This window comes from Micromys minutus (assembly GCF_963924665.1).
Source record: "Micromys minutus genome assembly, chromosome: 10".
In the NCBI taxonomy this organism is placed as follows: Eukaryota; Metazoa; Chordata; class Mammalia; order Rodentia; family Muridae; genus Micromys; species Micromys minutus.
The window spans coordinates 9,529,872-9,544,633 of record NC_137979.1 but is presented as its reverse complement, the minus strand read 5'-3'; the positions used below and the strand labels follow the sequence as shown (position 1 = coordinate 9,544,633).

General features: G+C 47.3%; 1 protein-coding gene across 5 annotated transcripts in view; it reads right to left on the bottom strand.

The window, feature by feature from the left end:
- Positions 1-13,358, bottom strand: part of GRIA1 (glutamate ionotropic receptor AMPA type subunit 1) — a gene marked incomplete at both ends in the record, with an annotated part of 304,357 nt that extends 290,999 nt beyond the window's left edge. For 4 of the 5 annotated variants that reach the window (XM_080924568.1, XM_080924567.1, XM_080924569.1 and 1 more), the window contains 2 exons: positions 10,129-10,266; positions 13,277-13,358. In XM_080924568.1, coding sequence (XP_080780694.1) covers positions 10,129-10,266; positions 13,277-13,358 — 220 coding nt within the window. Of the gene's footprint in view, positions 1-10,128; positions 10,267-11,814; positions 11,852-13,276 lie in introns of those variants that run through there. The other variant, XM_080924571.1, reaches the window with a different exon arrangement.
- Between the last annotated feature and the right edge of the window lie 1,404 nt (positions 13,359-14,762).

Here is a 14,762-nt window from a genome sequence, read left to right as displayed (position 1 = left end):
AGTGCTGTGTGAGACAGACACAGGGACCAACAGTCTGCTTTTAGGTTCCGTGAGGGAATAAGATGGAGAAGGATAGAGAAGGCTTTCCAACATGCTTCTTCCTTCTCTGCTGGTGGGCATACATGTGTGTGCACATGAGTGTCTGCACATGCCCAAATGCGTGCGCACATACACACTTATACCACACTCACACATATACCTGCACACACATATATACACACATGCACAACAAGACAGAAGAGGTCCTCACCTTACTCAGAGCCCTCATATTTATGCAGAGCTGCAGGAGTGACTCACACCTGGCTTTCCCTATTACTTTTCTGACACACAACCTAACCCCACACTGATTTGACATACAGTCTCCTGCAATTCTCAGAACTCAATAGAATCAGGGTATGCCAGCCCTCTTAACACACAGCCACAGGCAGCCTTGCTCTCCTCACTGGCACATCATTCATTCATTCATTCATTCATTCATTCATTCATTCATCTGCTTAGCACCACTGTACACTACTCTAAGGTGACAATAATGAGAAAGTGAAGGAAACAAGGTGATCTCTCCCCTAGCTGTTCCTTCTGGTATCTTCACTCCTTTGCTTCCTCCAACTCTCCCTCCTTCCTTTTTTCCTTCTTTCCTTCCTTCCCTCCTTCCTTCTTTTCTCCTTTCCCTTCTTCTACAGGGTTTTTCTATATACCCCAATCCCAGATTGGCTTCTAACTCACTATGTGGCAGACATAGCCTCAAACTCATGGCTATCCTGTCTTAGTCCACCAATTGCTGTGATACAGCATACTGCCTGGTTTCCATGGAGATCTTCTGTTCACAGGGTTTCCAGAATTTCAGGTCCTCCCTGGATCAGTCGGGAGTTTCCATACTCACCTAAGGGCCCACAGAGCCACATGTGACAGGTGCTCATCCACTACCCTCAATACCCCCTTTCTCCCAGCATCTCTTACCATCTCCTGCCTACCCTCACCCCATAATGGACATGGTAATAAGGGAGCAGAGGCCAATGGACTCTTAACCCAAAGTCTTCCAGCTGCTGAGTGGCAAACACAGTCTCCTACTTACTTACTACCCTTCTCTCTAGAGAGGGAAGACCGGGACCAGTGTCTGTCTGACTCCCTTTGAGGGAGTCAAGGTCTGAACAAGCACCTCTTTGCTTAAAATTATCAGGCGGCTTTCCATGGCCTAGACATGTGGGACAATTTATCTCTAGCCACACACTTTCCTGTATCTACCCAGCAGGTGCCTGTCTAGACCACTACTAGAATCTCCACCAGTACAGCATCCCAAGTACACCATCCCAAACTCCCATCCTTAGCTCGGACCCCTAGCTTAGCCCTTACCTAGAGCTGGCTCCTACCTTAGTGACATGGTACATGCTTTCCCGGAGACCTGCCTGGTCCTTTAGCACAGGTCTCTACTTGTCACCCATTTATAGGTTTTCCTGGCTGGGATGCACCGTGAGTGCAGAGCTGTCCCCGAAATATTCCTGGATCCTGAATGAACAGATTTGCATTACATACAGCACGTGGCTATTCACATTGGGAGGACAAGGTACTTCTTGTTTATTTGTTTTTATTTTTTATTGTTAATTAATTTTATTTATTTGTGGTATTAGTTGGATTTATTTATTTATTTATTTGTTTGTTTGTTTATTTGTAGTATTAGTTGGTTTAAGAACCCCCCCACCCCGACCTGCAGGCCAGAGAAACACTTCTCTCACTGAAGTTTTCCATGTGCACTCAGTATAAAAACCCCACCCTAGAAATTAGGGATTTACTTGGATGATTAAGTACTTCACTCACAAGTACTTGAGCTCAACCCCAAGGTTCCATGTAAAGTCACCAACGGTGGTGCACATTTTCACAGTCATCACTAGAGAGATAGAGACAGGCAGATCACTGGGACTCTGTAGCCAACCAGCCTAGCCTAGCAAAATCCACCTCACCAAGAGACTTACTTTAGGAAACAATGAAACAAAGCAAAACAAAACAAAGCAGATGGCTCCTGAGAAATAATACCAAAGGTTTACCTTTGACCTCCATGTGCATGCCCAGCATATACATCCATGGATCATGCACACACAAAAATACAGACAATGAAAGGCTGAAGGATGCCGGGAGTATGCTGATATACCTCCAAGACTATGTGACTAAGAAGATAGTCTGCAGTTTGAATTCAGGTGTTCGGATCTGAACCCAGAGAATCCAATTCCCTTCCATTGTACCACACATGATAAGTCTACAGCTGCCTTCAGCCGACCTGCCTTTCTGCTTTGTCTCCCAAGTCTTCTTGTTTAATGAAACCTAGGTGGTTCCACCTGGAAGGTTACTTACAACAAGATGGAAGTTCAGAAGTTTCTTCTTCTGAGCATGCATAAAAAAGAGAAAAGGAGGAAAGAAAGGGGGAATAGAGAGTGGAGGAAGAAGGAGAGGTGGGAGAGGAGAGGGAATGAAAGGAAGGGGTTGACTACCCATCATCTCTCTGTTCAAGCCTATTTACTCTTCAGGACCCTGAGCCCCTTAAGGGGAGAATGGATACTTGGCACATTTTCTCTTCCTTTGTTCCTATAGCAATGGCCTGTGATAGCAAATGGATTTCATCTCTTGAGTCAACTCCAACCCATTCGCAGTGGCTGCTTAGGATGCTGAAAGTGAGAGGGAGTTTGAGGTCGTGTTGGAAACAGTGTGAAGAGCAGCAGCTGTCTGCATGGGGTGGAAGGGGCATGATGGGATCTCCGCCGCAGGGAGGCAGACACGGATGTTTCCAGTGACTGAATACGTCTAGGAATGTTAGCAGTGTTCCAAATAGCTCGTGTAACTCCTTTACCCTAAGGCTCCAAGGAGACAGCAGCCATCTCTCCCATCCCAATAGAGGTCTTTACCCACAGGGACAGATGTGTATCAATAAGCATCAGCTCAGAAAGAGAACTGAGAGTCGGCCACACACCAGTGTCAACACCTGTTCCCATGGTGAGAATACGGATGAAGATGCAGGAGCCCAAGCAGGTTGTCATATCAACCGGAGAACTAAAGACATCTGCCATCAGCATGATGTATGAGCGTCATGGGGCATGAGCGTGGGTGTGCGGGGTGAGCAGTGTACCCGTTTCCTCCGAACTGAGACAGTCCCTTCTGGATGGAGAAGAGATGCTCACACACAAGACAGGAAATAAGAGAGGCTGCAAAGGCGCAGGAGACGCCAGATCTCAGTACAAGTCTGCAGGCAGCTTCCTGAGGCTATGGAAGCGGTGAGCAGTTGCTGGGGAAAGGAGACTATCTCCGTGCAGAGCCTAGCTGGAGCTCTGGGGAGGCAGCTTCCTTGCTGGGATAGGCCTTTTGGTGATTTAGCTGCCTTTGAGTCACCCGTGCCCCTTGTAAGTAACACCATTACACTCAGTGCTTCGCTAGACTTGGGTAGGATCGTTGCACTGGTCCATCATTGGGACGATATCCAGCATCCTATCTATGTTCCTTCATGTTGCTCAGTGAAAAGTCACACCACAGAGTACAGAATACAAATGTCCCATGCTCCAGCTCAGAAAACAGGCACACATAGTGTGGTTAGGCTGGAGGGAGGGTACTGATGCTGTGAATTTCCTCTCTAAACACCCCCCTACCTCTTCACGACTAACATTACCACAGCCCAATGCCCACGTGAGCCTTCTCTCTTCTGAAGTCTCTCTGTCCCCAGCCACAGTGTCTGTCTGTGACTCAGACCCCAACAGCAGCACGCAGAGTCCTCGGAGACCAATTTAGTCTCTTTTTGCATAATTTTGCAGACCCTCTCCATTACTTTCAGTCGCGGCCTCTACAAAATGGTATCACTGTACCTAAGACAATATCTAGGCTGTATCGGTGGCAGAGCAAGCTTCGGGGTACCCTTTGCTTACCCCATCACTCGCCACATTCTCTTCATTTCTGTACCAAGGCTGGTTTCTTGTGTCAAGCAAGGAACAAGTGTTACGTATCATTTGTGTCCTTTGTTATTTCGTGAGAGGTGAATGATAGACATTAGAATAAAATAGCAGGACACTAGACACTAAAGGACGTAGTGTGAGCACTGGCCTGTGCACAGACCCCATCAAGCAAAATCATCTGATTACAGCAGCCACACAAACCACAAGGCATTGAGAGAGCTTAGCTAAACCTGAAAGCTTATGCTTTATATTTTTTAAAAAAGTAATTCTCGTTCTAGACACTAGAAGCTTGGTAGAAATGTGTGCCCAGCATTGCCTAGTGTCTTAATTTTTTTTTTCCGAAGAAGGTAGAAATGTGGGATTTTTGTCTCCCTTCCGATAAGCATTCTGAAGGGTGAACAACATACACCTGTGAACTATGAATCTGAAGCTCCAAAGCGATGTCTGAAGCTCATACCACAGCTAAGAGGCCTTTGCCTGTTGCCAACAACCAACTCCTTATTAGCACACCCTTGAGAATCCTAACTGGGCCTACAGTAGGAGTCCCACCATGGCGGAGATGTGGCCCTCCACCTGGCTATAGCAGGCTGTCGTCATTTGTAGCTGTGTGGGTGAGCCCTGTCTATTGGCGACTATGCTCCTTGACCTTAGGGGTCTGTTCATGTGGACTTGGCACCACTGTGTACAGATACATGCGTTTTCCAGAGGGCAGTTCCCATTCTAGTGGTGGATAGGTGCTCCACACGGGTGCTGCTGCTTAAGGAGCCCATGCACCTTGCAAAGGTGATGTTTCCAGGAGGCAATGATGTGAGAAGGAGAAGGGGACTGGTGGAGAAGGGGGCTGGTGGAGAAGGGGACTGGTGGAGAAGTGGACTGGTGGAGAAGGAGATCATGACTGCCTATTCCTTTTCTATCTGTCAGAGCTACCTAGACTCGGGCTTAAGGTTGCTTTAGCTCTCAATAACATTTTAAAATTTTATTAGGCATCTTCATTACGTATAATCATGGTCTCACTGTGACATCTTCACACATGTATGTGGAGGACATTAAACAGTCACTGCTAATCCCTTCTCATATCTTCTCCACTCACCCTGATCCCCTTCCACTTCCCAGTGAGGCTCCTGTCTGCTTTCTTTTCCTTTCTTCTCTTTTTTAATTTTAGTTTCGATACTTTAAAGAGTTTGGTGGGGGTTGTTTACAGGACGAATCCCGGGCACCTTGCCAGTGGCTATGCCCCCGAAGCAAATGTCTTGTGCCCCCACCCCACCCCAAACCAGCCGTTAGCTGCCCATCAATCTTCAGGGAGGACCAAAGTCCCTCCTTCTTGACTGGAGGTTGACTGATCCAGTCTAGCGCAGACCTCGTGCTCTGTCTTTTACAGTTTTAATAGGAGGGGATGTACAAATTTAAATATGAAATTCCATCCTCTCCCTCGGCAATCTCTGCTCTGGAAATGGCCCTTGGGTGGCCATTTGGTGACCTCTTTCATAGCATGTGATCTATGTCAAGTTGAAGGGCCTACTTGGAGGCTACAAGAAGTCCAAATGGGCAAGTTCAGCGATGTGTCCCCTCTACACCTGCTATGTCCTCTGCCCAGAAAGATTCACCGTCTACTCTTCCTGTCCTCCCTCCTTCTCTACCACTCTCTCTGAGAGAGAACAACCAGTGCCTCTCACACTCCTTAGAAATCTCTGCAAAGGCACGTACAACATTACATTTTAATTTTCTTTTACAGGACGGTGTGCCTCACTGGGGATAAAGTCCTTCAGGGCAGAGAACGTGTCTTAGCTTTGTCTGTGTTTCTGGTACTTAACGTTATGCCTGGGTTTGGTTAAGGGCTCAGAAATGCTTACTGAAGAAATGGGAGACTTTTTGGATAAAAGCATTGCTTAAGCCGTGATGCCCATACTAAGCAGTGCGAAGTCTTCTGGGTCTGCTCTTGAATATTCTGATTCTGGAAGAAGAGAAGCCATTGCTGAGCCTTGCTTTAAACCAGCCCTCTGGGTATGTGCTGCGTGTGCTGAAGCCCAGGAACCTCTTGGTTAAAGCATGTGCTGCACAAGGCTGGGTCTTTGCTTTTGTGTTTTAGTTTTTTTTTTTTTGGCTCTTAGTCTCAGCATCTGGCACAAGGCTGCATTCCTACAAGAAGCAGGAATTGTGTGTGTGTGCGAGTGTGTGTGTACGCATGCATGCCTGTGCACGTGTACGCATATGTGTGTGATAGAAAAGAGTGAATGCAATAATGAATGGACGAATGAATAGGGGGTTGAGATGAGCTTTACAGTGGCCCTCTAATTGCTACGTAATTGGAACCTCAGTTGGCATAGCACTGGCTCACTTACCTTACTTACTCTATAAAAGCATGAAGACCAGTGGAAAGCCAGCCGGTAAACACCTGCTTTATGGAGAGCCACCCCTACTCTGTCTTAGTAGATTTGGAAGGAGACCCCGAGAGATTTGGATTGATGACGTAATCATCACCTCCTCGGTCATGGCGGGTGAGGAATGTCCATGCAAAGACACTAGACTCTCACTTTGGTGAGATGCTTCTGTCTGTCTCCCCTTCATCCCTTGTCCTGTAGTCACCACCCTCCCATAGACTGCCTGTTGCTGAAACTTCTAGCAAGAATGGTTAAAAACCTGTACTCTCCTTTCCTTTCTCCACCCTCTGGTGGAGAGATAATGAATAGCAAAATACATCAAAAAACAAAATTGAATAATCCAATTGAAATGATAAACACTCGCTCCTTTTTTGAAGTCAAAACTGAACGGAGCATTAATTTGAGGTAACTGCTGCCTCATATTTCAGGAAAATATTCAAAGCTAAATCTGAATGACATATTTTACTTTGTTTTCCATGCCTGATGAGTTAACCCATTCTTCCCAGAACAACTCTCTTTCTTTGATAGTTTTACTCAGTTCAAACAGGGAGGGGTGTACAGATTATCATGCTGGTGGGCCACACAGGCATAGTCAACAAAGGGTTCTGCAGCTTCCTGTAAAAGGAGTCACAATGCCACCACTCCCCCAAGTCTCTCTCATCCTCTCCAATCTTAGGACTAAAGATCAGAAACTAAAGGTCTAAGAATAAATGACTTTATTGTTTCTTGGAACGCTTCCTCACATCCTGTTTGGGGTGGGTGCAGTCTAATTGAGAGCCAGTGTTTTATCTTTTCTGTTTCCAATGCCCACCTTGCCTCACAGCTTGAAGAAATATTGAAAGAAGAGCCTTATTCACAGAGAAGAAATGAGTAACAACCTGTGTGCCAGTATAGAGCAGGCATAACTTGCAAAACCTGAGATCCACTGCCCTCAATAGGCAACACTGTCTGTGCCTTGCGTCTGCCTTTCGGATAGAACAGGCAGCAGCTCTCTACAGGATCAGGTCTTAGGTTGTGAAGATAACAGACCAGAAATGCAACCTCTTGCCTCGGAACATTTCTTCCTCATTGTGTCCTCATTATCTTGTCTTGGTGCTCAGCATTTTGACAGTAGAGAGGCAGTTAGCATATCTTTCCACCAAGTTCTGATACAGATAGTTCTCAGCCCTGTGAGTTGAGAGCACATGTACCAGCTATTAATTCTCATTGATTTTCGTATTCTTGTTGGGCAGTGAGCCCCTTTGGGAGTTTGATGAAAGCAATGAATTTAGGGTCTCATTACACACACACACACACACACACACACACACACACACACACACACACATATATACATACATTATATTATACATTATATGTGTGTGTGTGTGTGTGTGTTCTAGTATGAATGGAGGCCAGAGGAAGATGTTAGATCCCCTACACCTGGAATTATAGTTGCCATGAGTCACTAGATGTCGGCTTTAGGAACTGAATCTGGGTCTTCTCTAGAGTCGTTCATGCTTTTAACTGCTGAGCCATCTCTCCACACCCAAAAGGCATCTTTACATTTGCTTATGCACATAAGAGGTTTGGATGGTCAAGATGCGTTGATATCCCACTAAATCCTTCCCCTTACAGATCTACTCCAAGCCACAGGAAAAGGAACAGAGGTCATTCAATAACTAAAGACCTACTCTGGATTGTTCTCAGTTTCTTACTGTGGTGTTTTCACAGATCTACAACCAGAGTTTCAATGTTAGCTCTTTTTCTTTTCTGTGGTGAGTGTGATTGTTGATTTTGATAACTCGTTGGCAAGTTTAAACACTACATAGGGCATTGGTGAGTCATACCTATGGGGATGTCTGGGGACATTCTCTGAGTCGGGAAGACCCACTGTTAATGCAGGAAGCTCTGAGTGGGCAAGACCCACCATGAATGCACCTAGGGTAGGAACCCAAATAAAAATGGAAAAAGAGATCGGGTAGTAACCTGTGAAAGGACTTGGGGTAGTAACTCAAATAAAAAAAGAAAGCCAGTAGAAACCTCTCATCCCCTCTTCTCTGCTTCCTGATCTGAAGAAGTGTGAGCAAACAGCTTTAGGTTCCTGTCACCGAGCCTTCCCCATCGGGATGGGCTGTGTGGACTGTGTCCTCACCCCCATGAGCCAACATAAAAACCCTTCCTACTCCAAGCTGCTTCTTGTCAGGTATTTGGTCAATCAACTACTATTGCAAATAATACACCAGGCAAGATCTTTAACCCCGGCTCTACCAGAATGCAGAGCAGTTACTTTCTCATCCATTGGACCGCTCCCATGCAAGGTCACAACTGCAGCATCAAATTGGAATCTATCACTTTCCGTGCAGTATCAGGCCGCTGCCCCATCAGAACACCCTCTATTCTATCAGGCACTGCAGTCAAGGTGTCCTAAGGATAGGTGCATCTATCTGTTTATTATAGTTAAAAGAAATGTGGATTTAAGGGTAGGAGGTAGTGACAAGACCACTGTCACCTTCCCTACTGACCTTGTGAAGGTTACATAGCTGGCCCAGCTCACAATCTTGTCTCAGAGAGGATGACAACCATTTTCTGCAAAGCTCGGTCAAGGGCTAAAATCCCCCAAAGCAGCTAGTTTCGCATAGTCTGTAGTCAACGATTAATGAATAACAACCAACACCACCATCGGTGTCCATAATGCACTGACTAAAACCCTCGGGTAAATTGTAATCCCTGAAATTCATATCAGCATCATCCCATGTATGATCTCAGAGGCAGAGGAAATTCTGAATTCTTACTTGGACACTTCAAAGTCTCGCCAGCAGCAGTCACTGAGAGGCTCCCATAAGGGAATATGATAGAGAGATGAAAGACACATCCAGGCCTTCAACCATCCATAGCTCAGCAGAGGTCATGAAGCCAATGATGGTTCATGAAACTTACAGTGCTGAATCAGTCCAGCGTGGGGTCTAGAACTGCTCTTTCTCATTCTGGACTCTCACACTTTCTTGCAATGCAGTCCCACCAGAGCTGAATCCCCAAAGGGACACTGTCTCTCCTGATTAATTTTTAGACTTTTCCTCTGACACAGAGTGGCAGCTATACAACCCACCACCCAGATCTATGTGTTTAGTTTCTGCTGTTAAAGGAATTTGCCCACCACATTTAAGATATGGCTGCCCCAGATGTTATGACGCAGCTTTCCCTTGTCATTCTGCAGGTGACCCGTGCTCTGTTTTAACCTCTAAGGGCATCACTAAAACTGTGTAGCCTTCTCAGATCCTTCTCTCTTTAACCTACAGCCTGTCTTAAGCAGACAGTCACTTCACACCGTTTTGGAAACCACCTAGACACCACAGTTCAATAATTATTCTTTACTTTGCTGATATGGGACATGCGTCGCATCTATGGGTGCTTATCGGGATATAGAAACACTTTCATTCTCCTAACTGGTGGGCAGGAAATGGCTGAGGCAAGTGAACTGCATTGTCCTCAACTCCGGACCAGTCCTTCTCCCTCTCAGCAGTTGTCTCTATGCATAAACTTTCTCAGTCGAGAGGCCCCAGTGAAATAAGCCAGGTGCGGTCAACCCAAGACCCCACCAGGCTGGCATTTAAAACTCGCTGATGGTGAAGAAATACACCCATTTCACGAAGCACAGCAGGATCTAAGATATAGACAGTGGGAATCACTTAAAAGGCTCTGAGAATTTCCTTGAAGGGCCCTTCTCTCACGACTACAGATGAGGATTGGAGTCATTTCTGCAACAACAGCACCTACCCACAGGCCCTCCCATCACGGGTCTAGCGCAGAAAGACATGTCAGAAATAGCAGCTGTTACTTACATCGGTAAGTCATCTCAAAGCTGTCGCTGATGTTCACAATATCGATCTGGGGAAGCAGCTTGGGGGGCTCCGTGAGTTGTGACAAAGCAAACCTAAAAGCCGCATGTTCCTGCGATTGTTGGTTTGGAAATAATCCCCCTGTGAGGAAAGAAAAGGCAACGTAGTAAGTCTGGGGTAGAGACAGATCACAATTGCTTAGGAGCCCAGCCCAGAGAGCCCAGTCCTTTCCCGTGTATATCCAGACTTTGATCCTTGCTCTTACTTGTAAAAAATGCAAACAGACTCAACTGGATGCCAAGGCTTACACTCCATGGATAAGCTTTTATGTCAGGGCCACTAGCAACCGTCACACTGCCCCCACCATTTGACTGTGTACCCCTTGGCTCAGCAAAGGGCAGGGAACACAGGAGACTGTAAAGTTTTACTCTTCCTTACTTTTTTTTTTTTTACAAGATCTCCTTGGGCCTCTGTTTACACACACACACACACACACACACACACACACACACACACACACACACACACACACACAAAGATTCTCCCTGCATTTATCTCTTCTTATCCGGACCCCATTTCTCATCCAAAGAGCACCTAGATACAAGAAAGTGTTACGAAGTGTTAGAAACTGAGGCCCAGGACCCTTTAGACATTTCCTGCCTTAACTGCTTGTTTGCTTGAGATGTGGCCAGGTCTGAGAGCTGTGATGCTATATAACATGCACATTGCCGCCCAGGCTTATTATTTATTTTTTTCTGAGCATTCTAGTTCTTGCCTCTCATTGCTCATGTTTCCAGATACCCAGGATGGTCTGATTACATAAGGGACTGCCATTGTGCCTTGCAGATGTGGGGGTCTTAAGAGTGCCAAGATGTGCCAACAGCACAGGGCTAGCACCCGCCTGGGCTTTTGTTCCGAGACACAAGGATACAGGGCCTTTCTTTGTAATAGTGTGGCTGTGCAAATGAATTAAAACGCATTCCTATATATTGAAAGCAGCTGTTTCTAGGGGCCAGACTGCAACAAATGGGTGCACAGAAGTTTATTTCTGATGGGCCAGGAATTCGAAATCCCAGTAACGTAACCGTAACTTCCCGTGCAGTGGATACATGTTTGGTGTTAGAGATCATGTGAGAAGAATCGATGACAACCTCATGGAGGTGATAATTTCAGCATTTGTCCTGATGGGTTGATGTGTCTCCCTTGTGTTTAAAAAGAGCAACAGTGACAAAGACTGAACAGGACATTCCTGCAGGGATTCGTGGGCCAATGTGGGTGTGCCCACAGAAACACCACAACCATGATGTGTACACACACCTGCATAAACCTAGTTTCCTTGATGAAAGATTACAACCAGTGGCAAAAATATAGAGAGTAGGAAAGAAGAGACAGGAACAGTGCCATAGGCCAGCACACATGACTTACACACACAAGTTAACACCTCCATTTAAAAAGCAAAAGCGAAGAAGCAAACAAAAAGCTAAACAATTACTCTTGCTTGGGATGCTCCACTCTCTCCTCCCAAGTGACCACACCCCACACTCCTCTGGCCCTGGCCCAGCTCGGTCTGGAGTGAATGGAAGTGAGCAGGTGGAAAGTGGGAGGGAGCAACTTCAGACTGGTCCACCAGGGAAGTGTTTCCCGGAGGCAGGAAGTTTGCATGTAAGGCAGGATCTTAGGCACATGTACACACTTCAGAATACAGCTTAACAGGTGTCAGGAAACAAAGCAACTTATTCCACAACTACCCAACGGCACCAGGAGCCTGGAAGCTGGAGAGGCCCCAAGAGGCTATTAGAAGCACGTGTGTGTGTGTGTGTGTGTGTGTGTGTGTGTGTGTGTGTGTGCTATATCCCACCCCACCCCCAGTTTCCCCTCCCCCTAGCAACACAAACATTCTCACAAACAAACTGCTGTGGTAGAGATGGAACTCTCCCTAGTAAGCAAGCCCCTGGTGTAGGGAGGACACAGAAAGCCAGCTTGCCAAGATGCCTCAAAACACAACAGCCTGGTTGATGCTGGGGCACAAACAGTGCTGAGCTGCTGGTCATCCTGACCCCAAGCTCTGTTTCTAAGCTGATGTTGCTCTATTTGTCTGGCTTTTCTCCATGGCTACAGGAATTGCAATACCTGTCGGCTCCTTCATAAATACAAGTACAGCCACTGAATGAAGGGGAATGAGAGACAGAGGGACATGCAACATGCTCAAACACACCTGCAGGAGGATAGAGCCCAGGGATGGGGGTGAGGAAGGAGCCTATGCATGTGTGTGTGTGTGTGTGTGTGTGTGTGTGTGTGTGTGTGTGTGAGAGAGAGAGAGAGAGAGAGAGAGAGAGAGAGAGAGAGAGAGAGAGAGAGTGTGCTCTTGCAGGAGCACTACTGTGGGCAGAGCACTAAAGAGGAAGGGGAAAGGGTGAGAGGAAAGACAGGCTAGGAAGTTCCATCAGGGAATGGGGGACAACACAGCCCAGCCTGGCAGAAGGGAAGGAAGATAACAAGGGGTCCATACAGCTCTGGTTACTTCTCAGCAAAGGCAAACAACCTAGCATCCACCACTCCTTCCTGAAGAGGGGTCTTTCCCCCCTCCTCCAGCCAGACATCACTACCGCCCCGGTCACTCAGGCTGCATATGCACATTTAATATATAATCACAACACACATACGCCCACCTTACATATTTATATAAATCAACCAGAGCATCCACCTAGCCAGAGTTAACTCCTTAAGCACTCTGAGCCCTGTTTCCAGCATAGTCTGATTATATTTTTTTCCCTCTCTGGAACGGAGGCTCCTCCATTACAGTGCTCATGCTTGGTGCTCGGAGTGCACGGTGCATGTGCACCTGTGTGTGTGTGTGCGCACATGAGAGAGAGAGAGAGAGAGAGAGAGAGAGAGAGAGAGAGAGAGAGAGAGAGAGAGAGATAGCACACTTCCCCTGTGCCCCTCGATGCATCGGATGAGGATGAAACCCCTTTTCCCTTTTCCCAGACTGGCGACCCAAGTCTTTCTCCCATCCTGGTTTTCGATTGCTAAGCACAACAGCTCCGACTGAGAATGGGGTTGAGAAATCTCCCCTCAAAAAAAAAAAAAAAAAAAAAAAAAGGAAATCTTGGCCAGATCCCCCAAGTCCCTCCCCAGCCCTCTCACTCACCTATCTGGATATTGTTGGGGAAATTGGCACCCACAACCGCACCTAGAAAACCGGTGCAGAAAAAGGCAAAGATGTACGGCATATTCCTTTTTACATTGGCGAAAAAGAAGCCCTGGTCCAACCATAGATTTGGTCTTCCCTCCCCTCCCTTTGATTCTTCTTGATGCTCTGCCGGCTCTTTTCTTCCTGCAGTCCCTTGCTTGCTTCTTTCCTTCCTCCTTTCCTTCTGTGAGGTTTCTCTTGTTTCTCTTGGAAGGGGAGCCGAGCAGTTCAACTGCAGCGTTAACGCCGACTGACAGCCAGATTAACTGAGCCGGAGCAGCCCGTCCTCATGCTTGGAGCGCTGGCTCGCTCCCCCTCTCCTCTTCTCTCCTCCTCTTCTCTAGCAGCCAGCCTCTCTCACCCTCACGTTCTCTCTCTCTCTCTCTCTCTCTCTCTCTCTCTCTCTCTCTCTCTCTCTCTCTCTCTCTCTCTCTCTTTCTCTCTCTCTCACACACACACTCTCACAGGCAGCCGGCTCTCTATGCTGATACCCAGGAGCCAGCTCGGAGTTCCTGCCTTGGCTTCCCCAGTCTATCACCCCTGCCTCTCTCCATCCTCAGTTCACCTTTCTCCCCTGTGGGTGCAGAGGATGAAGGGTGCTTTCCCCAAAGGGGACCCACGGTCCCCCTTCACCTCCCCCACCTTCCTCTGCTTCTCTCTCAGCCCCTCCCCCTGCCAGGGGATAAGATGCTGTTGGCAATGCGGGTTCAGTTGCAAGTCAGTAGGTGGCAGGGGGTCCCCACAATAGCCCCGGATTCACCAGCTGCTTGATCTAGGTCACTTTCTCTAGTAGTGCACGGGTTGCCCTGGATATATCTTCTACACTCCACTGGCCCAATTATTCCTACAACTAATTCCCAAGGGGGAGACCCTAGAAATCCCTCTCCAGAAATTTAAAGGGAAGACTGTGAGAAAGGCATACAATGGTAGCTTCAGTGTGACTGGCTTGTTCTTGGACTGGGATGCTAGCAGACCCTTCCACCTTTAGGAGAGGCACAGGTGGCCTTTTTGAAACCATAGGTATTTGAACTCCCCCCCCCCTTTTTTTCTTGCAGGGTGCAGGCATCTATAACAGTGGAGTTGTGTGGGTGGGTGAACAAGAAGATTCAGGGTACGCACACAGGGCAATTACATGAGTCATTTTGCGCTGATTCCAGCCGGAGGATGCGGGCTGCTTTCACTTACATTTCAGATTGTTTGTGTCCAGGACGAGCTGGGCCTCCATGGACCCTCCTGGGCTGCAGCTGGCTGCAGCTGGCTCAGAGATGCCCAAGAGAGATGTGTGCACAGGATGACCTGGCTGGGGGCAGCCGCCGGTAACAGCTGGGACTGTTTACAGTCTGTGAAACATCTTCCTGGAGCCACCCATCGGTCCTCACACTCAGAAGTGACCATGGCTCCTGGGATTCACTTATGAAGAAACCCAGTGAGGCCTTGAACTTTT